This window comes from Corvus kubaryi, unplaced genomic scaffold (assembly GCF_017639235.1).
Source record: "Corvus kubaryi isolate FWS band 111438036 unplaced genomic scaffold, C.kubaryi_AGA036_p1.0 37220, whole genome shotgun sequence".
Lineage (NCBI taxonomy): Eukaryota > Metazoa > Chordata > Aves > Passeriformes > Corvidae > Corvus > Corvus kubaryi.
The window spans coordinates 717,535-742,844 of record NW_024581063.1 but is presented as its reverse complement, the minus strand read 5'-3'; the positions used below and the strand labels follow the sequence as shown (position 1 = coordinate 742,844).

General features: G+C 46.7%; 1 protein-coding gene across 11 annotated transcripts in view; it reads right to left on the bottom strand.

Moving 5' to 3' along the window:
- The window catches only part of MYO9A (myosin IXA), a 175,617-nt gene that overhangs the window by 77,534 nt on the left and 72,773 nt on the right, over positions 1-25,310 (bottom strand). For all 11 annotated transcript variants that reach the window (XM_042022730.1, XM_042022729.1, XM_042022735.1 and 8 more), the window contains 3 exons: positions 23,302-23,399; positions 21,169-21,295; positions 13,905-13,994 (listed from right to left, as the gene is read on the bottom strand). In XM_042022730.1, the coding sequence (XP_041878664.1) occupies positions 13,905-13,994; positions 21,169-21,295; positions 23,302-23,399 (315 nt within the window). The remainder of the gene's footprint in view (positions 1-13,904; positions 13,995-21,168; positions 21,296-23,301; positions 23,400-25,310) is intronic.

The following is a 25,310-nucleotide window of genomic DNA, read 5'->3' as shown; positions in this document are numbered from 1 at the left end:
TGGGTTGGCAGAAACCTTAAGGATCATCCAGTTCCAACCCCTGCCATGGGCAGGGACACCTCCCACTGTCCCAGGCTGCTCCAAGCCCCATCTAGACTGGCCTTGGGCACTGCCAGGGATCCAGGGGCAGCCACAGCTGCTCTGGGCACCCTGTGCCAGGGCCTCTCCAGCCTCACAGCCAGGAATTCCTTCCCAATATCCCATCCAGCCCTGCCCTCTGGCAGTGGGAAGCCATTCCCTGGGTCCTGTCCCTCCATGCCTTGTCCCCAGTCCCTCTCCAGCTCTCCTGGAGCCCCTTCAGGCCCTGCCAGGGGCTCTGAGCTCTCCCTGGAGCCTTCTCCTCTCCAGCTGAGCACCCCCAGCTCTCCCAGCCTGGCTCCAGAGCAGAGGGGCTCCAGCCCTGGGAGCATCTCCATGGCCTCCTCTGGACTCTCTCCAGCAGCTCCACATCCTTCTGATGTTGGATCCCATGGCTGAAGGCAGCTCTGCATGTGGGGTCTCATGAGGGCAGAGTAGAGGGGCAGAATCCCTTCCCATGCCATGTGTCCTACTCATTCATGGCCAGGATGAACACACTAACCCAGGATGAAAACATCGTGATATTAAAATATTTGTAATTATTTTTTTAAATATATTTTTTTTAAAATAATGAATTACTAGTAGTTTATAATTTCCTAGCATTGCAAGTAAGCAATTAGCTTTGAAGGACTTCCTTATCAACCTGATGGTATGTTGACATTGGAAAACTCTCTCTCTGGATAAACTTGTTGAATTGACTTGTCCCATTGGGATTTTTGGGAAGGGCGTTAGTGGGGTTTGGAAATCCCCTTAAAATGCCTCTGACTAATACAGACTGGCAGGCTGGAGAAGGACCTTTGTCCCAGGAAGGTGGTTGGGAAGGTACCAATTGGCCCAAGGTGGTCATGGAAGGTACTGGGAAACTGGAACAAGAGGAGTGAGAGCACAAGAAGAATTAGAAAAAAGGTGTCACGTAAAATTTGCAACTAATACCTAAACCCCCCCTCTGAACATGAGAACTCTACACCTGCTTTAGGGACAAAACCCTGAAGTGCCTTTGTGTTTGAGCGTTACGCTGGGGCACGACGCAGCATTGTATGGTAATGACACTCCAGGCTATTTTCTCCCATTGGAAAATCCACCCATAAGTTCTGGAGAACGTCATTGACACTTGCATCGCTCGGATAAAATCCACTGGCAGGACACCCCGCTGCCTCCCAGCTCCAGGGTGATAGATCAAGGTTTCTGCCAGCATGTGGCAGCCAGCCAGGAGGGTGGGAGCCTGTGATAGTGCAAGGCTTCAGTGCTTTGTTGTTTTTTAAAGCATTTACTTTGCAGGTACATTTATAGAATTAAAGCATAAAAATAAGCCTTTACAGGAATGTTCATACTGCTTTTAAACCAACCTTTCCTCCTTTTTGTTGTAATCAAAAATGAAAAAATGCATTTTTCACTCCTTTTCTTTCAATGATGCCTCGAAAGATATTTTTCCTCCTCCTTAATTGTACATAAAAATCATTTTAAAACCTTTCTTGCAGGCTGAAGCCAGCGTGGTGCACTGACAATCCGAGCTCTCTTAGGGAAAGCACACGGGAGAATGACAGGATTTTAATAAGATGTTCAGATAAAATACGAGTGTGGAAAATGACATCATACTTCTCCAGCCTGAGCATGATATAACACTCCTGGATGCCAAGTCAGGGATTAATCTTGAGTCTGATATCCTGCAAGAGTACTTTCCTCTGGGTGTTAAGCCTCTGTTTTAGAAAAACTCCTAATCCTGCTTGTCTCAGCCCATGTCCCGTGAGCCAAGGGGGAACCCCAAAGGCTGCTCGATCCATCCCAGCCGCAGGACACGGATGCGGATGGAAACCAGACACGTTGGGGCACAACTGGGAAGTGAGCGGAACAGCGGGAGATCCCAACTCCCCACACACACGTGGGTGACTTGGGACCCACTCAATGGGCTGAACGTGGTGGTAGATCAGTTCTGGGTCATGAAAAGCTCAGTGTGAGCTGTCCATGTGCTCTGGGAGCCTCGAACTCCCCCGTGGCCTGGGCTGATCCCACAGTGTGGGCAGCAGGGAGGGGGATTCTGCCCCTCTGCTTTGCTCTCGTGAGGCCCCACCTGCAGAGCTGCCCCAGCCATGGGGTCCAACATCAGAAGGACCTGGAGCTGCTGGAGAGAACCCAGAGGAGGCCCCGGAGCTGCTCCAGGGCTGGAGCCCCTCTGCTCTGGAGCCAGGCTGGGAGAGCTGGGGGTGCTCACCTGGAGAAGAGAAGGCTCCAGGGAGAGCTCAGAGCCCCTGGCAGGGCCTAAAGGGGCTCCAGGAGAGCTGCAGAGGGACTGGGGACAAGGGCTGGAGGGACAGGACACAGGGAATGGCTTCCCACTGCCAGAGGGCAGGGCTGGATGGGATACTGGGAAGGAATTTTTCCCTCTGAGGGTGGGGAGGCCCTGGCACAGGGTGCCCAGAGCAGCTGTGGCTGCCCCTGGATCCCTGGCAGTGTCCAAGGCCAGGATGGACGGGGCTTGGAGCAGCCTGGGACAGTGGGAGGTGTCCCTGCCCATGGCAGGAGGTGAAATGAGATGATCCTTAAGGTCCCTTTCAACCCACACCACCCTGTGATTCCGTGATCCTCACACTATCTCACACACATTCCCACTGTTCGTGTCATTTGTGTGCTAATGTGGTTCCTGAGAAGTAACGTGGGAGGTACCAGTGCTCCTGCAACTGCCCTCTCCTTACTCATCCTTGCTGTCATTAGATGGATGCAAACATGCAAAATGAAGTGGAAAACTTCAAATAAGAACAATAAGAACATCTTCTGTGGGTGTGCTGAAGACACAGTGCTGTGTCCCCACTGGAGGCAGGCAGGTCTGGGAAAAGAAAGATGGGAGACCCATCATTCCCATTCCCATCCCCATCCCAGGCCAGAGCCTGCCTGCTGTTTATTTTTAGAGATGATTTCAAGTCCTGTCTCTGATGCTGTCACTTTGCAGCTGATGACTGGAACACGCTGTGGTTACGCTTTTCAGAAACAGCCCCAAGTACAGCCAGGAGCAAAGGAAACCAACGCAAATCTTGTCAGAGATTTTCTCCGAGTCCCAACTGCAGAGTCAGGCGGTTGCGAGCATCATCTTCCTAAAAAGATTTCACTCAGAGCCTTTGGATTTGGGTGGTGTGGTTAGAAAATGTCATCTGTAACAAATCAAAACTGAAAAGAAAGGAAAAAAAACCTCTCTTCCTGAAATTAAACCCTTCCAGAAAACAAGGCTGCAGTTCTCGCTTCTGTGGAGGAGACGATGAAATGAGACATGTGGAACATCCCTTAGGGAAAGGTGCTCACAGACCCATCCTGAGCCCACTACGGAGCTACAGGAGAACAGAGCCACCAGGCAGCAAAGGTTGAAGGGTCCAGTGATGACAAAATGTGTTTTCCTCTGCCTTGGTGCATTCAGAGTCTGTTCTGCCAACAGCATGAACTGAGCTTTCCACTCACTTTCATGAACTCCCACTCCACCTGTGTTTTCATGGTGAAACCAGTGCAAAAACCAATTAACAAATTACTTAGTGGCACGAGAAGTTGTGTGACCTGATGTGAGGAGGCCACATTTAGGGAAATTTGCTCAGCATTTACAGGCACAACATACCAGGATCCTCCCCAAGGAGTCTGATCCATCACCAAAACCAGCCCTCAAGCCTTTAAAATCCAAATCCTGCCTTTCAACTGGTCCTTCCCAAGGGCAAGTATAGCAAACTCGTTCTGCCAGTGCACCATCATCAACATTCCAGGTTATTTTTACCATTTTTTTGGGCACGGTTCCCCAAAGAGAAGTTATTTCTCATCACACCTCAGCTGTTACCGCTGTAGATGCAAAGACCTTGTCCAGCCACAGAGCTTCTACACCTCCTCCTCCTTCAGCCACTGACCAACAGCCCTGGGCTGAGGAAAAAAATCAACCTGAATTTATTCAGATTGGGTTTACACATGGAAATCCCATATTCCAAGCAACTGTACCAAAATGACATCCTGTGTGGGAAAAGCTCACTTACTAACCCAGAAATGGTTTGTTTGCAATCCTTGAAAACTTTTCACATAATTTAAGTAACTAAAAGAACTCTGTGAAATTAAAGCATCTTTTGAGTAACCAGATATGTAATTTAAAGAATCCTTTAAAGAGCTGAGAATGGTTTTGATGACAGAAAGGGCAGCTGCAGTGGGCTATAGGCAGAGCAATCCATGGAAAGTCAGCATTTCCCTTCCTGAAGTCCTGATTTTAGACTTTGTTCAGGAATCTTGGGATCCCAATGTCTTCCTTGTTTTTCCAGACATCAGTGCCAAATAAACAGAAGGAACACATTTAACACACAGGAATTTCCATGGTGGCACAGAGCAGAAAAGTGACTGCAGCAGCTTTCGCACATGAGGATGGGGCTGCCCCATCCCTGGCAGTGTCCAAGGCCAGGTTGAAGGCGACCTGGAGCAGCCTGGGATAGTGGAAGGTGTCCCTGCCCAGGGGGTGGGATGAGAATGGAGAATCACAGAATATCCTGAGTTGGAAGAGACCCGCAAGGATATCAAGGTCCAACTCCTGGCCCTGCCCAGGACCCCCCAAAAACATGCCTTTAAAGACGATCTTTCAGGTCCCTTCCAACTCAAACTGTTCTGGGATTCTACGAAGTTCAGCAGGTTGGGAAGATCCTCACAGACACAAACTGTTCAGCCAGATCCCAGACCATCCCCTCCCCACCCCTCTGTGAGGACGGGAGGGACAGAATCACACCATAACACAGAAACATCATGAAAACAGGTTAAAAACCCCCAGTGCTGATGAACTCAGTCTTTGCAGAAAAGGAAGGATGCTGCAGCCCATGAAGGAATTCACCAATCTGATAAAACCACTGCTTACCTAACCCCTACTCTGTCACCAGGCACAGATGCTCCTCGCAATTCCAAGGGAAACGTGAGAAACCTCATCCCACAAATCGGTTTCTTTTGAAGTTCTACCCTCCCAGGTTGCCCTCATGTCCTGAAGCAGAGACACTTGCTTGGCTCTTAAAAGCTTTGTGGGGTTTCAGTTTTATTCCATTAATATTTTTCTGTGGATTCTGAATTCACTCATCAACGTAGCAGCTCTTCAAAGGGCTCCTGCTGAGCTCCTCACGTTAATAACCCTGGTGACAACGAGTCTCCTCAGCTAATGGGCTTTGGGATAAGTAGGTGCTTCCAGCAGTTCTGCTGCTTTCTATTCCATTAAGTGTCCCTGTCCTCATACCTCAGGAAATTTTCATTTCTTCACGCTATTAATTATTTTGTCTCCGTCCCACTTTTTCTCCTTGAATATTTTCAAGCTCGTGATTAATTGCAGTTATGATCTTTCCTTTGTTGTTTTTTTTTTAACATCTTAGGTAATGTTCTGCCATTTGGCCCTGGAACTCCATTCCTTCTCCTTTATAATGGGCTGGAAAAGGCATCAGCCAGTCCCACTACAAGGATATAGAGAATGAACCATCACTTGGTTCCTTGCTGTAATGAAATACTTTTTTCCTCTCATTACAGTTCACTCCACAAGGCTTCTCTACCTTGTGTCTCTGCCAATTAACTGTTATTGGGCTGAAAATTAGGTGTTTGCGCTGAAAATGAAATGTTCTCCCCGATTTAAAGTCCCTAACACAGCAGAGTTTATCATCCCAAATAACCCTCCTGTGATGGTCATTCCAAGTGTCTTGTATTCCTCAGCAAAAATTCATCCCAGGTAAAGAAGGTCCAGGCAAAGTGACACTTGGTGACATGGAAAAATAACATCTAATGGTTTTGTGGCACCAGAAGAGAAAGATGTGCCTGCTCCACCACTCCTGGGCAAAGGTTCTCTCCTCTCCCCTTCTCCCAAAGGACACAAATCCAACTCTGCTCCCACTCCAAGAAGTCTCTCTGGCTCTGCTGAGCCAGCACAGACCCAGGGACAACAAACATGAGAGGATGAAAGGACAAAGAAAGTAAAGCTGTGGAGCCCTCAGCAAATGCTGCCAGAAGACCTGGACTTCCCTGTCCTGCTTTGTTGTCACCCAAAGCACAAGGTTCAATGATTGTCACCCCCTGCCTAACCCTGCACATCTCAGATTCAGGAGACTGAATATTTTGGTTTGTAAATCTGACCTGAATTGCATCACTGCTTTTCTGACTAATCATGAGCTGACTTCACATGGACTTACAGCTGCACCTGTTTATGCAGAATAAAAAGCATTTCACAGATTTAGTTGTAATTTGGGTGCTCTGGACACAGTCCCAGGACAGTTCCATGGTGACCTTCCATGGCCACGTAACAACAGCACTGAGCACCTGGCTGCTGAAGAGCATCTGGCCATTGAACAAGGACACGATCATGGAATGCCAGGCAGGTTTGAGCTGGAAGGGACCTTCAAGGTCATACAGTGCCACCCCCTGCCATGGGCAGGGACACCTCCCACTGTCCCAGGCTGCTCCAAGCCCCATCCAGGCTGGCCTTGGACACTGCCAGGGATCCAGGGGCAGCCACAGCTGCTCTGGGCACCCTGTGCCAGGGCCTCCCCACTCTCACAGCCAGGAATTTCTTCCCAATCTCCCATCCAGCCCTGCCCTCTGGCAGTGGGAAGCCATTCCCTGGGTCCTGTCCCTCCATGCCTTGTCCCCAGTCCCTCTCCAGCTCTCCTGGAGCCCCTTCAGGCCCTGCAAGGGGCTCTGAGCTCTCCCTGGAGCCTTCTCCTCTCCAGCTGAGCACCCCCAGCTCTCCCAGCCTGGCTCCAGAGCAGAGGGGCTCCAGCCCTTGGAGCATCTCCGTGGCCTCCTCTGGGCTCTCTCCAGCAGCTCCAGGTCCTTCTGCTGCTGGCCCCAGGGCTGGGGCAGCTCTGCAGGTGGGGGCTCACGAGAGCAAAGCAGAGGGGCAGAATTCCCCCCTCCCCTGCTGCCCAGGTTATGGGGGCAGTTCGGGGCTGCTGGCCCAACATCTGCCCCCCAACACCTGCTTGCACTGCCTTGCTGGAGGGACAACCCAGTCCCTTTCAGTTCCTCTGAGTTTTCAGACACCCTTTTCCCACTTACAATTCTGAACACACAGTCAGTTAAATACAGGGCATGTTTATAGTGATACTCATCACATCAAACAACCAGCTCCCAACAGCTCTCCAGAACTAAAGAAAGGCAAGAATCAGGTCAGTTGTTGCCCAAGAACTTGTATCACAGCTTTTATTTCCCTTCTGCTGCACAGTTTCACATCAGATTTCTCCCGGAAGTGTGAATTAATTCGCTTTCTAACCCTTAGGGTAAAATGTCCTTGATCACAAATGGCTTAAAATTATAAAGATCTATTAAAATGATGTCTATTAGCAAAGTCACTTGCTTAAGAAATACCAGCCGAGTTAAATGAATTGAAAACAGCATGGACATTTTTTTCCTGGAATAATGTAAAGGAAAAGGTCACTAACAGATGTATTTACTTTGATAATGAGTTCTTCCTCATTGGATAAAGAACAGGGAAAAAAATGCAGAGACTGGTGAAAAACAGACAAGCAGGTGCTGGACACCAGCCTGACAAACAGAACAGATGGGATGGAAACCGGGCAGGGATGGCTGGGGAGCTCAGCCACAGGCTCATCTCCAGCACGATGGAAAGGGGATGGAACCACCAGCCAAGATGGATTTGAGCGAGGTAAATGAGTCAAGGCACACTCTAATGGCCTTGGAGCCCTGCAGTGAGCAGAGATGGACAAAACCTGAATTCCTTGGATTATTTAGATAGAAGCAGGAAGACAGATGTGGCCCAGCAGGGCAATTCCTCGCATGGATTAAAATGATACTCAGATTACAAACAGAGAAAGATTTTTAACAGCCCTCAAGCTCTCCCCAAAGATGTGACTGAAGTGCTCTGCTCCCGCATGTTTCCTACCAAACACCAGTTAGGTCACTTGATATTTAGCGCATCTGGTTTTTTTCTTTTAAATACCTGAACTGTGGCTTGTGAAACTTTCCTACCTCAGTGTAACTGCAAAAATGCACATAATAATATATGAAAAAATACCCCAGAGTCTGGAGTTGAGGGACACTTTGGGGAAGACAACAGCAACCCACAGCATGCTACTTTGCTGCCATTAAAACCCCATTTTTCCCTGTTTCAGCTACGTGCCTACTGTGTTTTACCTTCTCAAGGAGAAGATGGCTGTGGCTACAGAGATGCCCAATGTTCAAGACAGATCTGAATCAAAATAGTCCAATCACCCCTACCACCACGGATGGCTCTGTTGCTCCCATAGCCTTTTCCAAGGGTCCTTCCCATTGCTAAACGAAGTGGAATTCTCCAGCTCGCTGTTACCAAACACTGCACTGTGATTTCTCTGGAAACCCATGAAGTGCTGCTGGCTCCATTAATGCACCATCTCGCTCCTGATAAAGTCTTTGGCAGCTGTTTTGCACAACAGCCCAAGACCTCAGCACACAAGTGCAGCCTTTTTTCCTAAGTTTATCTATGGCCTAAAGCTTCCAAACCTTTGCGCTCGCCCAAACTGCGCAGTCGTTTCAAACACTGCATTAAAACACCATCCAGTGCTATAAAAGGAAAAATGGATGGTTCCAGGAGGCAGCTCCGTGGCAGATGAGCCAGTGTGGCTCAGGAGATAAGAGGCAGCTGCCAGAGATGAATACAAGCATTATTTATGGATGTGGTGTGGTTGATTTCCAGAGGCGTCGGAGGTGCAGCCAGGGAGGATGGCAGCTCCCCTGCAGGGTCTCAGATCAAGCCCATGTTTGCCATCGGTGCCACAGCCACGAGAGGCAGAACAAAGCAGTGTTGATTTTTCCCTGCAAAACCAGATCTCTCCTGGATTGCCCTGTCCTTAATTTCAGAAAGAGCTGCAGCTCCAGTGACATAGGGATGTACTTGAATGTTAATAGCATGCTCAGACACAAGCTCTTCTCAATAAACCATGAGGTACTGCTTGATGAGAAAAGCTGATGGCACATTATGCTTTGTAGGGTCTTCCTGAAGAACCACATGCTCATCCCATAATCCCTGTAACATCCCAAGGACAGGCACTGATTACACACCAAGAATCAATGGATCCCACCCTGGAGTTTGGTTCACAACTATTTATTTGCTCCTATGGCCCTGCTCGAGCAGGTGCTGCTGCCACACACCTTGAACGCTCCTGGGTAAAATAAAGTAAAATGAAATCTCCTCTGTTCTGGGAAGAATTTGCTCAGCTGAAGACGATGGCACCAGCAACTGCCGGCGCACAGGAGGCACCGACTGTAATTGCTGGAATCCTACCTCCTCACTGGACTTCAGCATTACATTTAACCTGATTTAGATCAAAGACCCACAGACTGGCTTGAGTTGGGAGGGATCTTAAAGCCCATCCCATGCAACCCCCTGCCATGGGCAGGGACACCTTCCACTGTCCCAGGCTGCTCCAAGTCCCGTCCAACCTGGCCTTGGGCACTGCCAGGGATCCAGGGGCAGCCACAGCTGCTCTGGGCACCCTGTGCCAGGGCCTCCCCACCCTCACAGGGAGGAATTCCTCCCCAGGATCCCATCTAACCCTGCCCTCTGGCAGTGGGAAGCCATTTCCCCATGTCCTGTTACTCCAGGCCCTTGTAAAAAGTCACTCTGGAGCCTTCTTGTAGGCCCCCTTTAGGCACTGGAATCCAGTCCTTGGATCCTTCAAGATCATCCAGCAGAATAATTATTTGTGGGCAAAAATCAAAAAGTCTTGACTTTATTAAAAGAATCACAGAGTTGACGAAGTCAGTATTTCTGCCTAACTTTAAAATGGCACATTATTCCTGAGGGAAACACCCAGCTCAGCTCCTGGGGCAAAGCCATCAAGAGAAGTCCTAAGAGAGAAAGTACGATATGAACAAACAGAGAGGAGGTGGTTGCCAGTTGCAGCTTCTCCTTCAACACTGCAGGCTTCTAGCTGCTGGGAGAAGAGGAGGCTCTGGGGAGAGCTCAGAGCCCCTTGCAGGGCCTGAAGGGGCTCCAGGAGAGCTGCAGAGGGACTGGGGACAAGGCATGGAGGGACAGGACACAGGGAATGGCTTCCCACTGCCAGAGGGCAGGGATGGATGGGATAATGGGGAGGAATTGTTCCCTGTGAGGGTGGGCAGGCCCTGGCACAGGGTGCCCAGAGCAGCTGTGGCTGCCCCTGGATCCCTGGAAGTGTCCAAGGCCAGACTGGACAGGGCTTGGAGCGCCCTGGGCTAGTGGAGGGTGTCACTGCCCATGGCAGGGGGTGGAATGGGATGAGCTTTATGGTCCCTCCTAACTCAAACCCGTCTGTGATTCCATGATGTCCATCCACGAGTTGTCCCCACTTTGCAGCACCTTTTACCCAAAACATGCCAGAATAAAAGATGTAGTTTACCCAAATTACTGCAAGGATGAACAGAATCAGGAAGAGTCAGCCTGGTATCAATTCACAACTGAAGGAGAATGCTTCAAGCAAGCTGCCAAGCATTCAAACCACTGTTTCTAAAAAAAAAAGCCCCAAACCACAGGACTGTGTTTCCAATCAGCACACAACAAGAAGGCAGGAGCGCACAGCCAGCCAGGAATGTGACATCACTGCAAATCCAACAAAGGCGGCCTCTCCGTGAGCTTCGGGACTGCAGCTCGGGAAGGGGAGGAGAAAAGGCTTGGCTTGGACAATCAGCCTCCAACCTCAGCCCCGATGCCTCCAGAACACCAAAGGCAAGGATCCCTTCAGGCCAACTCTGCCCATTCGAGACTGTTAAGGGGGATGACAGCTGTCACAGCAGGACCCTGAGGGCACAGATCTCTCAGGAGCCAGGCTGGGATCACGGAATGATCACACTCGCTTTCCATGAAAAGCATTTCTGCGTGGAGTTGTCATCTCCACATCCTCCAGCACTGATGAAAAGGATTGGCAAACATCAGCCCCTGTGCCGAGCACGGAAAATGGAACACTGCAGAACGGAGCAGATGCCCCAGGGAACCTCATCAAAGCTCAAAACCCATCCCGAACTTAAGATCTCAAAGCTTTTTATGTGGAATCCCAGACTGGTTTGGGCTGGAAGGGACCTTAAAGCTCATCTCAATCCACCCCCTGCCGTGGGCAGGGACACCTTCCACTAGAGCAGGGTGCTCCAAGCCCCATCCACCCTGGCCTTGGACATTTCCAGAGATGTGGCATCTACCACCTCTCTTGCAACCTGAAGGTTGGTAGATCTGACCTGCTCTTCTTGATGGTGTAAAGAAGCAAGGACATGCCAAAATGACATTATCCAATCCTTTTTTTGAGAGCCATTAGAGCAGAGTCTTTTCCACACAAATTCCACTGAAACTTTCAGCGTACCAACCTGTGAAAAACCCCTCAGGCATCTGAAGAATAAAGTAGCTGCTGTATCCATCAGGAAAGGCAGCTGCCTGTGAGCTACAGAGGTCGTGGTGGGAGAGCCATGTCTGCAAATCCTGAAACCCTCAACGGCTCCATCCATTGGAGCCAACTATAATGCTCCTTTGTTAAATACACAGGAATAACCAGCCTGTGGGTTCCCAGGAGTCCAGTGAGTCATGAGTGCGGATTATCAGACATCAATAGCCTTTGTGAAGTCCCAAAATGTCAAATGAATCTCATTCTTCCTTCCTGATTCAGACAGATCTGAATTTAAGTCACTCCTCCTGCTCCCTGAGCCAGAGGAAGACCAGGAGAAGGCCTCTTACCATGGGGAGGTTGGAGCATCTCAAATTCTGCTCTGTGAGCAGTGAACCTGCTCCCAGAGTGAGGTCACTGCTGGATAAAATTTGGTGGTCAGGATGCTGATGATGTAAGGAGGTGAACAAAAAGCTCATTGGGAGGTGCTCATCTTAACACAATTCACAGCTTCTTCCAAAACGATTTTGTCACAGAGATCACATCAACCATTCCCAAAGGAGCCTTGTGCTCCTCTGTGTTCCCCCACTGCCACCACATCCCGATCGTTCCTTTCTTCTACTGATACTGGTCACAAACCTTTCTAAGGAGACACCTGAGATTTGGGAGCAGCCATATCACCAAAAACATTTTGGAAAGCACTTGAGGAACTCATGCTGAGCCACTCTAGGTTTAAAGAGGTTTCTTCCAGCTCAACAGAAAGAGCATCAAGGTAAGACTGTCCCCAGCTGTGTCAGTACACTAGAGGTGTTGGGCAGCAAGTCAAGGGAGGGGATTCTGCCCCTGTGTCCCTGTGCTCAGGTGAGATCCCACCTGCAGAGCTGCCCCAGCCCTGGGGCCAGCACAGGGAGGACGTGGAGCTGCTGGAGAGAGCCCAGAGAAGGCACCAGGGTGACCAGAGGAATGGAGCAGCTCTTGTGTGAGGAAAGGCTGAGAGAACTGGGATTGTTCAGCCTGGAGAAGGCTCCAGGGCCTGAAAGGGCTCCAAGGGAGCTGGAGAGGGACTGGGGACAAGGGCCTGGAGGGACTTTGGACAAGAGGGAATGGCTTCAGACTGACAGAGAGTAGGATTAGATGGGATATTAGGAAGAAATTGTTCCCGGGGAGGGTGGGCGGGCCCTGGCACAGGGTGCCCAGAGAAGCTGCGGCTGCCCCGTCCCTTGCAGTGTTCCAGGCCAGGTTGGACGGGGCTTGGAGCAGCCTGGTCCACTGGCAGGTGTCCCTGCCCACGGCAGGAGCCTGGAACAAGATCATCTTTAGGGTCCCTTCCAAACCAGACCACTCTGTGATACCATGATTCTAAGGACCCTCCAGCAGAAGGGTGCTTTTAGCTCAGTTCTGAACTTTCCTAGCCATTTTTTTTAAGTCTGTGCCCAAAATACAGGAAGAAAGTAGAAACACCACATTGATTAAATGTCCATCACAAAGACCCAGTGAGAGCCCTTGTGTGCCCTTTGTTAGGGGACATTCCTCTTTTGCACAAACACAACACTTCACTTCTAAAGATGAAAGCTCAGTAACAGTTTCTGAGCTTAAACACACCCTCAGAGTGGGAGAAAAGATACTTTTTTTTCCCTCTCGGAAAAAGGAGTCACAATATCTCCAGCTGACCCCAGTGACAACACAATGTGTTTACTTATTTGTGACACAACAGGCTGCTCTTGAGATGCTACTCAAGGTGCTGTAAATTCTCACACAACCCTACAACAAGAGGAAATGGAGTGACCAAGCGCGGTGGGATGCTCAGTGTTCCTAATCTGGGGGATACAAGAAGATTACAGGAAGAAACAGCCAAAACAAGTAGTTCAGCAGAACAGAACTTATGTGTTTTGAATAATGTAAGAGGAAAAAAAATTTTTCTCTTTACCAGACACAGAACAGAATTCAGAATTCCTGAAAATCACATTTAGATCCCATATAACTACACTGGAGTCTGAGGGCAGCTGATGGAGCTGTGGGTGCTCCAAAGCATCACACAAGGGCCCAGGTTGTGAGGGGTCTGAGGAAAAGCTAGTGGGAATCTCCTCTGGAGATCTGCAGCTCCTGCTGTACAAGAACCACCACTAACACAGGCACTCCAGAAGGCAGTAAAAATCTCCTGGAGTCTTGGGTCAGCACTCTGCTGTGGATGAATCGGTGCTCCAGCTCAAGGAATGACATCTGGAGACAAACACCTGGAGCACACACACACACACAGCAATGCACAGCTCTGCTTTGGACAGCTCTCACACAGCCACAAGCAATGAAAGCCCTTACAAACCATCAGAATAAAGCACAAACCTGCCTTCCAGGAAGGGCATAAAAGAAAAGTCAATCATTTCCTAGATTAGGACACCCATTAGCTTCTCCTATGTTATTTTGACTTAATAAATAAAAACTGAAACTCTGAGTGTGCATCTCAAAGTATTGAAAACCATTGCAAGAGCTGCCTTTTAATAACAAACATCATGTACTGACCTCTGCCAATTTGTATGGTAAGATCAGCTTCTCTCCCACTGTCACTGTCTTTCTGGTCACCAGGGCCTCAAACAGCATCTCTTCTTTCACCTAAAACAAAAGTACTGATGTTAATGATTATTCTAGGAATCTTTTTTAATTTTAAATCCAGTTTAAAAAAACGCTAACATTTAAACTTAAAAAAACCCTAAAATTCGGGGTAAACACATTCAAATTTCGAAATTTAATTAAAAAGAAATAATTAAACCACTTTTGCCAGCCCTTGCAGAGTTAAGTGCAATGGGTAAAAACATGCCATTGGGAGGAGCCAACTCAGCACATAAATCCAGCATCAGAAACCCAACACCAGGGTGTTCAAAGGAACCTGATTTTCTGCATTCAGGCATCCCAGTTGCAGCAATTTCCCATTGGTTTCCTTATTCCCGGTGGTGCTCCTCCCTCCCACACTTTTTCTTGGCAAAATAAGTCAACTTTCTGGTGTTGTCAAGATGAAATCATACAAATTACTCCAGAATAAGCCAAGCAGTATCATCAGTTTCAGAGCTATCCAAGTGAAGGAGGTTTTTTTTGGTGCTTTTCAGGGTGGGGAGGAGTCAGAAGGAGGAAGAAACCCTTGGAAAAGCACCTGATATTTACTTTGCTATTGGCACTTGATGTTTACTCCCTAAAGCCCCAGTTCCTGGCAGGGTGACAGTCTCCAATCAGCCCTCACAGGTTTGCAGAACAAAAATCAGTTGTGCAAACACAGACACTTCAGCAAAGAGGAAAACGGTGCTGACAAATTAAGTGGTACCTGCAACTGTTGGGAAAAAGCCACTTTTGCAATCAGTTTCAAGACCCTTTTGCTTTGAGGTGCCCTGGAGGAATTCAGAAGGTGTCCTCTCTCCCAGAATACGTCAGACAGACCTAAAGACTTTGAGTCATTGACTGATCTTCACTAAATTTCCAACTCAAAAAAGACACCATGAGTCTGGGTGAAAATCGTGCAGCCCAGAATTAATGGATGTGGATTGATACAGAGATGCTGCACTGAAGTCCCTACAAACTGCTTATCCCACCCAAAGGACTCCAAGCAGACACCAGACCTCCTCTGGACATCTCTGATGGAGACCGAAATCCACATTCCTGAAGCCATCCCAGGCCATATTTTTATCACAGGGAAACCATTTATGATTTGATATGGAAAATGGGAAATGTGGTGGTCTTACAATTGGACTCAATGATCTTAGAGGTCTTTTCCAACCAAAACAATTCTATGATTGTATGCACTTTGACTTAATGGTTTAATCCAGGAATTAGTATGAAGAGGAAATGCAAACAAGACAGTGGAAGGTCAGAAATCTCACAAACCATTGCAATAATGATGCCCTTCTATACAAAAATCTCCTTCTGCCAAAGCTACTATCGTGGGAGTCTCCCTGACAAAATCCAGGGCGTTTTTATGTAACTGATTCTTCCTGCAACAAGAACTTGTTGCTGTGGAAATCAGAACCCATCAAGTCACCTGTATATGATGTCAGCAAGGTCTCTGTCATTGGAAATGACACTTCAAGGTTCATTTCTTTTGTGCTCCGCACCACTCAGGAGCCCCCAGTTCCTACAATCCGATTTTACCTTCCAAAATCAAGCAGGGAAAAAAAGAATGTTCTGGTTCATCCAGAGATCCACAGCCAGATTTCACATTTGGTTTCTATTCCTCTACATTCACCAAAAGATGTGATTTTTGTAATTTTCCAGCAGCTCTCAACGGCAGGACCATCGGCTGCTCTCCCTCCACTGCACGACTTGGAACAAGAGTGAATTTCACACCATCCATTATCCCACTTCAGGGGTGCTGCAAACCCGCAGCCGGCACGCCGGCTTTTCTTAATTATCCAAGGCAACAAGGCAGAGGGCTGTCAGATGGTTCCTAATCAAAACAGTCCAAAGAAATATTCCTCAACAACATAAATGCTTCCAAGTCCCAGATTTGTCAGCAAACACAGGGATTTTAAGCAATTTAAACAACTAGCCATGCCACCCCTCACCATCCCCATCTCATGGTCACTCTGGTTCCTTCTCCCCGTGCTCTCTGGATGGAGGGAACCTGTGGATGTGCATCCTTCATCTCCTGACCCGGGGAGATCCCATCAAAGCATCTTCTTGCACAAAAACACTCTTGGCAAGGATGGGAATGCAATCCCTGCATCTCCCCAGGCCTCTGCCTGCAATTACCACCCAGTGGAGCTTGATGTTGATTCCTTCATCGCCTCTGATGAACTCCACGGGTGCAGCCAAATCATCCTAATTTTCACTCAAGGTCACAGCGTGGAGGTAGCTGACTCCTGCTGCCAGGGAGGAGCCACTGGAGCTTTCTAAAGATAAACTCAGCACATGCCGATGACTAAGGACATGGAGATACTTACAGCTTCCCCACATCCTACACTTCCTCCTCCAGTAAGCGTGAAACACTGAAACAGGGACACCCCTTGGTGCAGAGTAGCAAAGAGGAGAACACCACTAACTCCTTTACTTTGTGCCCTGGGAGTTTCACTCTTAGGTCACATTTCACAGATTTTTCCTTCCTGGTGCTAAAGGGCATGGCCTGCTCTCCCTCCTAAACATGGCCTGCAGGAGCTTAGATCTTAATTACAGGGACAAAATGCAGATTTAAGACTTCATTGCCACAAGTGGGCCCAGAGAGGGCTCCAGGAGCCAGTGAAGGGTGACCGGCAGTGCCACAGCTGGGAACGTCAGCGGAGCATGGCGGGAGCAGGGAGCCGGCAAGGGCTGGGCTGGAGCCAAGGCAGGCAGAGACTGCTCCTCCAGGAATGCTGGGTATTATGTTAGAGCAGCTGAAGGAAAATGAACATTTCCAACTGGAGAGCAAGAAAACATCAGGTTTTGTCTCTCCTCCCATATTTGAGAAAGGGATTACAGCGCTGAGTGCTCGCTCTAAAGATGCCTCGTGTGGAGTAACAGAAAGTAAGTTCAGATTTCTATCAGCTCTTCTTGGAAAAGAGCTGAACCTTTTCCTCAGACTTTCCTTCAAATAACCAGAGAGTTAGAAAGGATGTGAGGGAATGGCTGGAGCTGTGTCAGGGAGGTTTAGGCTGGATATTGGGAAAAGGTTCTTCCCCTAGAGGGTGCTGGGCACTGCCCAGGCTCCCCAGGGAATGGGCACGGCCCCCGAGGCTGCCAGAGCTCCAGGAGCGTTTGGACAGCGCTCCCAGGGACAGGGTGGGATTGTTGGGGTGTCTGTGCAGGGCCTGTGTCTGTGAAGGGCCTGGAGTTGCACTCAATGGTACTTGTGGATCCCTTCCAACTCAGCATATTCTGTCATTCTCTGAAGTTTTCTGACTCTAGTTCTGGCTCAAAACTTTGCATCCGATGAAGATGTCCCTGCTCATTGCAGGGGACAGTGTTGGACCAGATGAACTTTGGAGGTCACTTCCAACCCCAATTATTCTGTAATTCTACCAAACATCATCCGGAAAACAGATCCAGAAGAAAAAGCTGGAAGCAAGCACTGTCTGCTTCATAATCCTCACCCCCTCCCCAGTTAATTTGCAAGACATTTATCACAGGAGGAGCCCCAGCGCCTGTGGGATCCCTCTGGGAAGCTGAAGGCCGTTCTTTAGTGGAAGAAGAACTTGAGAACATAAATCTCTTGCAGAGGCCAACTTTAGTTCCAAACACAAATGTGCACTGGGAGATCTGGCAAAACTACTTTAGGGCACTTGATAACTTGTATTTACCTTTATTTGCATTGAGGCTGGTTACCTAGACCTAAAAACTGAATAGAAAACTGCTCCACTGAGCAAAGTCAGAATTTATCTCCTTTCTCAATGCTCCATCCATGGAAATAATTTCCCATATTAGTAAGCACACACAATTAAAATGTTTCTGCTCTTCCAATGGAAAACAAAAAGTCTCTTTTAAAGTTAACTAGATAATCTCTAATATATTATTTTTGTTAATAAGCCCACAAATGAGCTTTTCCAATCTTTTCCCCCAGAAACACAAAGGTTTCACCCAGTTTTACACAACCCTCTATGATTTCTGCCCAGGCCCTGGGATATTTGCAGCGCTTGCACAGGACTCCACGTCTGCTTGATCCATCAGGCAGCCTTGACATCACTCCCCGGCACAGCATTTCAGCAGAGTTTAAACAAAGGCCCTGAAAAACCTGCCAAAAGCATCACATAATCCACACGCTATGTCTATTCCTGAAAAAAAAAATGGAATCAGGGTTTTACTGTAAATGAAACAATGATCTGCAGAGTCTGGCCAAAATTCTATATTGCAGTTTGCTGTTTCAACAAATGCTGCTCTGGATGGTTTAATAAAGCAAAACCATATTGGATGGGGTTGCTGGTATCTAAGAAAAAGCAAATCCATCACAGATCATCATCTCCTCCCAGATTCCTTCAAAAATCCCTGTTTTAGCTTCATTTGATAGGGACACAGATCTCACTACACAGAGGGAGGATAGTTGAGCAGGGTGTTGTATAACTGGTGCAGCAGGCAAATTCCCCCAGTTGTCCTTAGAGCTTCCAACACAAACCAACCAGCTCACAAGAACTTGGACCAGATTTCCCTTTGCTGTGGGAGAAGACCTTAGTTTTGCCTAAGTTTTTAATTTCAGCCAGGCTGATGGTTCCCCTCCTGCCCTTGGAGGCTACATCCCCACCGGAGCCATGCTGGAGCACCTCTGCATCCCCTCGTGGCTGCTCTCAGAGATTGCCAACCCAGCTCCAGCTGGATTTTTCCTTCTCTTCTCCATGTCAAATCCTTGACTGAACAAATCCAATGAGTCATTTGAGTATAAAAATCAAATGTTGATTTCTTGGGGAACCAGAAGTTCCCCCAAGATAAGGAAGTATCAGAACAACACAGTTTCTTCCATCCATTTGCTGTGCTCAGGATGGTCCCACCAAGCAGCTGGTGACCACAGGAAAGGAAGTTCAACTCCTTGTCAACTCATATTACTTTTATTCTGACATGATTTTTCAGCTATTAGTGTCCAATGCCAAGATCTGGAGAGGGGATTATCAACTTTTTCAAGCCAATTCATAATTTTAGAAACAATGGGAAAAGCAAAAGTGTTCAGTGACCACAAAAAAAAAAAGTTAAATGTTTTAACGAGTATTTTAGGTCTCTGGCTGAGAAGAATTCATTACACTCAATGTGGAGAGTTGTAAGTAGCCAACTAATGAATAAAGAGTGGTGGCTGCTCTTTGTAATGATGTTTGAACCCTTTGGTTCTCCCTTTGAGTCAAACCTGAATAAGCAGCAGCATCTGTTGAGGTCTGCAAAGAGAAATGTGGCATTTCAGAAAGGGAAATCAAGTCTGAAAATGAAATCATTGGCTTTTTTCAGCTGATTTCAGTGGGTCTGTTGAAAGGTTTACACCTGGAGGCAGCAAACGTTTCCAGTTCCAGGATCAATTATCACCGAAATGCAACTGAAGGGACAAACACCACCACTTTCCCAAACCCAGTGATGTACTTCATCAGATCCCACCTCAGTGCAGCATGCATTGTCCTGATCTAACTAGCAAGCATTTTATTTCTAGATGGCCATTTAACTTGCAAAAGAATTACCAAGATGAACAGAAATCTATCACTTTGCTCAGCTACATCAGATCTACACCAGATCAGTGGTTTGGGGTTTTTTTTTTCCAAATGGTGAAAAAGAAATATTTATTTTTACATCTATGTTGACACTGCCTGGGGGTGCTGTTGCAGCCCACAGCATTGAGGCACTGTTGGATTGACACAGCTCAGCCAATGCCTCATTTCACATAATCACGTGTAAAAACCACCCCGCGACCTCCCCATGTGCAGATGTTGCAGAAGGGTTTGTTTGCAAAGGCAAAGACCCAAAGCCTGGAACCTTTTCAGATCTCTAAGTCGCTCTCTTACTCAAAACTTTTTTAAAAAACAATTACTTAACTGACTTGGCCACACTGAACAGGGTAAAATCAACAACATTCTCCTCCCAACTCATATTTTCCTTCTGTTTATTTCTGCAATCTCCAAGGCCAAGATGCAAAGAGCATCCAGCTGCTCAGACTGTATTTTACAGAAGCTTTCCCCTCCCTAAACTCAAAGCATTAATGAAGTGCTCTGGAAGTCCCTGAGAGCCAATTTCCAAGTTCTTTAGGTAGGGAGATAACACAACTGTTATTTAATGGAATGAATGGGAAGAGCACCACATGTACACAAAAGGACAAGTCACCTTCTGATTCTACTGCAAAATCAGCACAAATTCACCTTCCAGACCATCCAGGGAGCACAAAAGGTAAAGATAATTGTTGCTATAACCAGCTACAAGAAAAACATTTCAGTTGCAAGAGGTTTAGAACATTTCAAGTGAAGTGAGACAGCAAGGGGAGCTTCTGGCCACCTCAATCCATGGGAGGTGTTTGAGCTCAGCTCTTCAAGGCTGAAGGCCAGCAGGACAAGTTGGCTCATTCAAGAGTTTTCTCAAGAAAAGTAGTGCCACATCTTCATAACCTGCTTGGGCTGACAGAGCAGATCTCCTAAGAACTTACTCACTGCTTTTGCACTGATTTACAGAGCTGGACACGGCCTGGGCCAGCCAGGCTGACACCTACAAACCCTTCCCAAGGGACACCAGCACAGCGGTGGCTCACGGAGACCAAGGTGTCAGGTCCTAAACAGCAGATAACCAACAGATGCACCAAAGAAATCCACAACAGGCCCATAAACAGGGACTGGAGGGATGAGATGGGCCTCCAGCATCTCAAACCCAACCCCTGTGGATGCTGACAGGTAGTAAGAGACAAAAAACACGGTGAGGGAGCTCAGCACCTCCTACAGCTTCCTACGGAACCACAACATGGGGCTGTGGTTCTACAACTGCTTGAGTTCCTCAGACAGACTTTGGAACAGACTTGAGGAGCACCAGGTGAGGGCGAGGGAGCTGAAGGCTGGCAGTGGAAGACACTGCCCTGTTGGGCAGCAGGGTTGCTTTGCATCTAGCCCTGTTCTGCAACCTTTCACATTTAATCCCAGAAAGAGGGTTTTCAGTCAATGAAACCTTGCAGCTGAAGAGCTGGGTCAAAAACCTACATGAAAAACCTCATTAAAAAAGTTCCTGTACCTTTTCCCTGGCAAACACGAACAGCCCATAGGAATGGAAACACACAAGAACTTTCTCTTTGGTGAAACTGCAAATAAATTGTGTGTGTTTTGTGTCCTAAACCAGAGGTGGCTTGTTTGGTGTGAAAGCTTCAGGAGGGAAAGCAGAGCCTTACCTCCAGCAGCTCTGACACGACAGGAAGTATTTCAGGGTTGCAGATATCGATGGAGTCATCCCGGTAGGTCTTCTTTTTGTACCGGATGTTCCCCAGGTGCAGGATTGCTGACAGCAGAGAGAAAATCCTAAATGGAGAGAATTCATTTTCACTCGGTTGGTTTTCCATAAAGTGAACCAAAAAGCAAATTTCACTCCCAAGGGCCTTCTCCCTCTTCGGCCCATCCCTCTAATTTTCAATCCAAAGCACCCACTTTTCCTCATGTCAAAAAGATTTTCACTTAGTCAAGCACCAAACTTGCATCTGTACGGTTTCCTTGAAAATTCTTGAACACATCAAGCCCACAGTTACAAAATGACAGCCCATGTTGTAAGAAAAATAGAAATCCAGTAATCTTGATATCCAGATTAAATATTTATCATGCAGTTGTCTAAATTAAGGGGAAGAGTGGGCTCGGCCATGCAGGTGATCCCTCTTAGTCCCTGACACACGTTTCTGTCACCATTTTGGATCCAGTCCCAGCCAGGAACCATACAAAAGACTGTACAAAACAGCATAAATGCTTTGATAATATATAAGCAACTGAGACAAAGAAAAGATGTTATACTTCAAGTAAATTTATCCAACCAATTTTTCTGCTTTGGAGGGAATTTGGTCATTTTTAAGTTTTCTCGCCTCCAAAAAAAATAGGATCAGACACTCAGAGAATATCCTGAGTTGGAAGGGACCCACAAGGTTCATCCAGCCCAGCTCCTGAGCCATGGTTGACTTCAGCTATAAACCCTGTTTGTCCTTATTTCTATACTCCCTTGGGAGCTAAAAATGAATAAACCCAAATGTGACTCCTAGCTATGCCACCAGCTTGTCTGGACAACACACCTTCACCTCTCCAAGTCCTCCCTTATCTCCAAAACAGGGATACTGACTCCTTGTTGTGAATTTCAGGATGCAATTACAAAAATTTCTCTTCTCTGTTTCCACCAAGGTGAAACTCCATGTTTTGCTATAAAGAAATCAATGTTAAAAGTATAGTAGTATTGGAAACATCCTTCCTGTATCTCAGCTGAAGGTGGCTCCTTATTTGTGCTGCACTTGTACAACGCCAAGCAAAATAAATCTGCTCGTGTAGTGAAGACTCCACTTTATTTTTGACAAGCAAAATTCACCAGGAGCAACTTGTGTGCCAAGAAAAATCATTGCACAGTAAATTAGAAGTGTGAATCTACTGCATCACCCGACTCTGCTCAGTCCTGACACTTCCTGATTGCTTTGCTCGGGCAATTAAACCCCTCAACAGGCTTTAGACAAACTTCATCCTGAAACCTGATAAAGCAGCCTCTGACACAGAACACACTCACACAAGTTTGGATCCTTGGCTTTGTCCATGTGTGTGGGAAAGATAGAGAAAAAGCGGTTTTAATTTCGTAATTGATTTGTTACAAGTGAGGGATAAAGGATGAGCTTCTGAAAATTCTCAGTTGGGTGAAAATGCCTTTGAGGCAATTTTTTACATCAAGTTCTTCCCAACCTACTCAAGCCTTTCAAGCCAAGAATCAACTCAGGAGGGATTATTTTGTGATTTTGGTTGGAGATGACCCTTTATGAACCCTCTAATTCCATGGTGTCAGTGGTGTTGCAACCCGGCTAAAGTCCAGTTTTCAAACCAGCATGTCCAGTGAATTAGTGAAAAAGGCCAGCTGGAAATGAGCCTACAGACCCAGAATTGCATGCAAAGGGTTAAGTTTGATGAGGGAAAATGAGGATTTCTGATTAAACCAGGCTCTGGATTCATGACATGCAGAGTGAGGCGTGATTATTCATGAACACTTGAGAAATACTTCAAGATGTCAGCTTCTGCCAACGCTCCATTTGCATGAAGAGAATCCTTAAGGACAGCAATGATCATGGAATCACGGAATGGTTTGGGTTGGAAGGGACCTTAAACTCATCTGGCTCCATCCTGCCATGGGCAGGGACACCTTCCACTAGCCCACGTTGCTCCAACCCCATCCAGCCTGGCCTGGGACATCTCCAGGGATGGGGCAGCCACATCCTCTCTGGACAATGTCCTGCCAACGGAGGTGATGTTCACCAGGATAATCTCCAAGCCATTAATATGGAAAATAAACTCACTGTCTGCGTGTCTTGGGCAGAAACCCCACCATCTCCATGGCGAGCTGCAGCCGCTCAAAGTCGTGCTTCAGGTCCTCCCCTTCCACGGAGAAACAATCCTGTTGGATCAAACACACAAATTAACACCAGATCAGGGCCAAGTGGCCAAGCCAGCGCTCCGTAAATATCACTGAGTGATCTCCAGGTCCTTTATCAGCAACATTTCCAACCTGGCACTGGAAATATAACATTTTTGGCTAATATTTTCTGGAGATACATCCTTGTTTCCCAGGTTTAATCTCTAAGGAAAGAGGTGAGTCACCCCATTCCAACAGTATGGTGAGAGCTGGTCAGTGTGGGATAACTCACACACAAAAAGGATGGGAAATAACGACGGGATGAAATCTGTTCCACATTTACAGGCAGTTTATTCCACATTCAGTCCCTTAACTAAAGAGGAAAATTCAGTTTTTGAATAGAATTCAGATAACTTCATGTAAATGATGAGTGCATTAAATCCTGTGTGGGAAAGGCAAAGCTTTAAATATCTTTTTCAGTAACTTTATTTGAACTACCAAGAAGTTATTTCAAAATTGGGAGAATTTGAAATCCAGGGTATTTTATACCTCTTGGAGGTTCACGTGCCTCAACTGTTTCATTTTCCCTTGATATCAGTCACTGACATTTTCAGAAAAATCCAGTGACATTCCAGACCCAAACAAAGCTGTCCTGCACCAATATTTAGGGAACAGAAATGCTCTTTAAATGAATATATAGACCATTAATGCCAAATTCCTTCTGCTTTGGCTCACTATAGGCCTCCCATGGATTATTTATTCTTCTCTCTGCCTTCGTAGCCTATATTTAATATTTTACCCATTGCTGCCTATAAAAATTACTCATCTATGAATCAAAATTTAGTTTATCGTGTATCACACAATATCGTGTTATTTTAAACCTCAGAATATTTTACTAACACTTAAATCGAGACTTTCTACAAGTCATTAGAGACTTTCAACAAGTTAATCCAAGTGTAAGTCAATATAAATAAAAATTCTATAAAATTCTACAAAAAGTCTATTAAAAGAATACAAATAAAAATTGTAGCTGCAGTTGGAATTAATTAAGCAGCTGAATGCAGATCGTTTATTTTGATCATTTCCTGTAAATTTCCTGCATTTATCACACAAGCAAATGGGCAAAAAATTTTGCACAAATAATTAGGAAAGTCTGGATTAAACAGGGTTATGTAAATCATTGAAAAGCCACTTGTAGTCACTGATAGTACAGAAAATAGATCATAAATACAGAATACAGAGAATGAAGTTATTTTATAGCATCAGCTTTCTGTTTTAGAGCATTTAAAGCCCCATATCAATGAAATTCTTCATCCCAGATCATCTTGATCCAGAGCATCATTACAGCCATAGTTATTATTAGAGTGGAAAATCCTTATTTAAGATATTTATTTATATTATTGATATATTTAAATGTCAATATTGTTATTTATTATATTGTTTACATATTTTAAATCTTTATTGCAACACAGGAGACTCCCACACAACTGCACTAAAAGCCAGAGAAGTGCAATTGGACAAGAAAATCGAAATTTTTTTATCAATTGTCCTCAGGGACAAGTTAATGCTCCATGGACAAAGTGAATTTGGAGCTGTTGAACAGTAAAACCATTTAAAACCACGCACAACATTGATGAAGGCGGGGATTGAACTTCCAGGAGAAAATACCAGCCTGTTTTAGGCAAGAGCCACTAGAAAAGGGCATTTTCACCTTCCATTAGGAGGTGACTGGAAACGACCCTGTTCCAGCGCTGTCCAGAGGAACCCAGCAACGACATCTCCACCACGAGCAGGGACACCACAGGCACCAGCACTGGTTATTTACACAATAAAACCTCGGGATAAGACCTTGTCCCTCCTAAACTCCAACCTTGGCTTCCTCAGCCACTGCCCTTACACTGAGAACTCAGCAGAACCTCCCACCCTTGTTCCGGCAGGACGTGGACTTGGCAG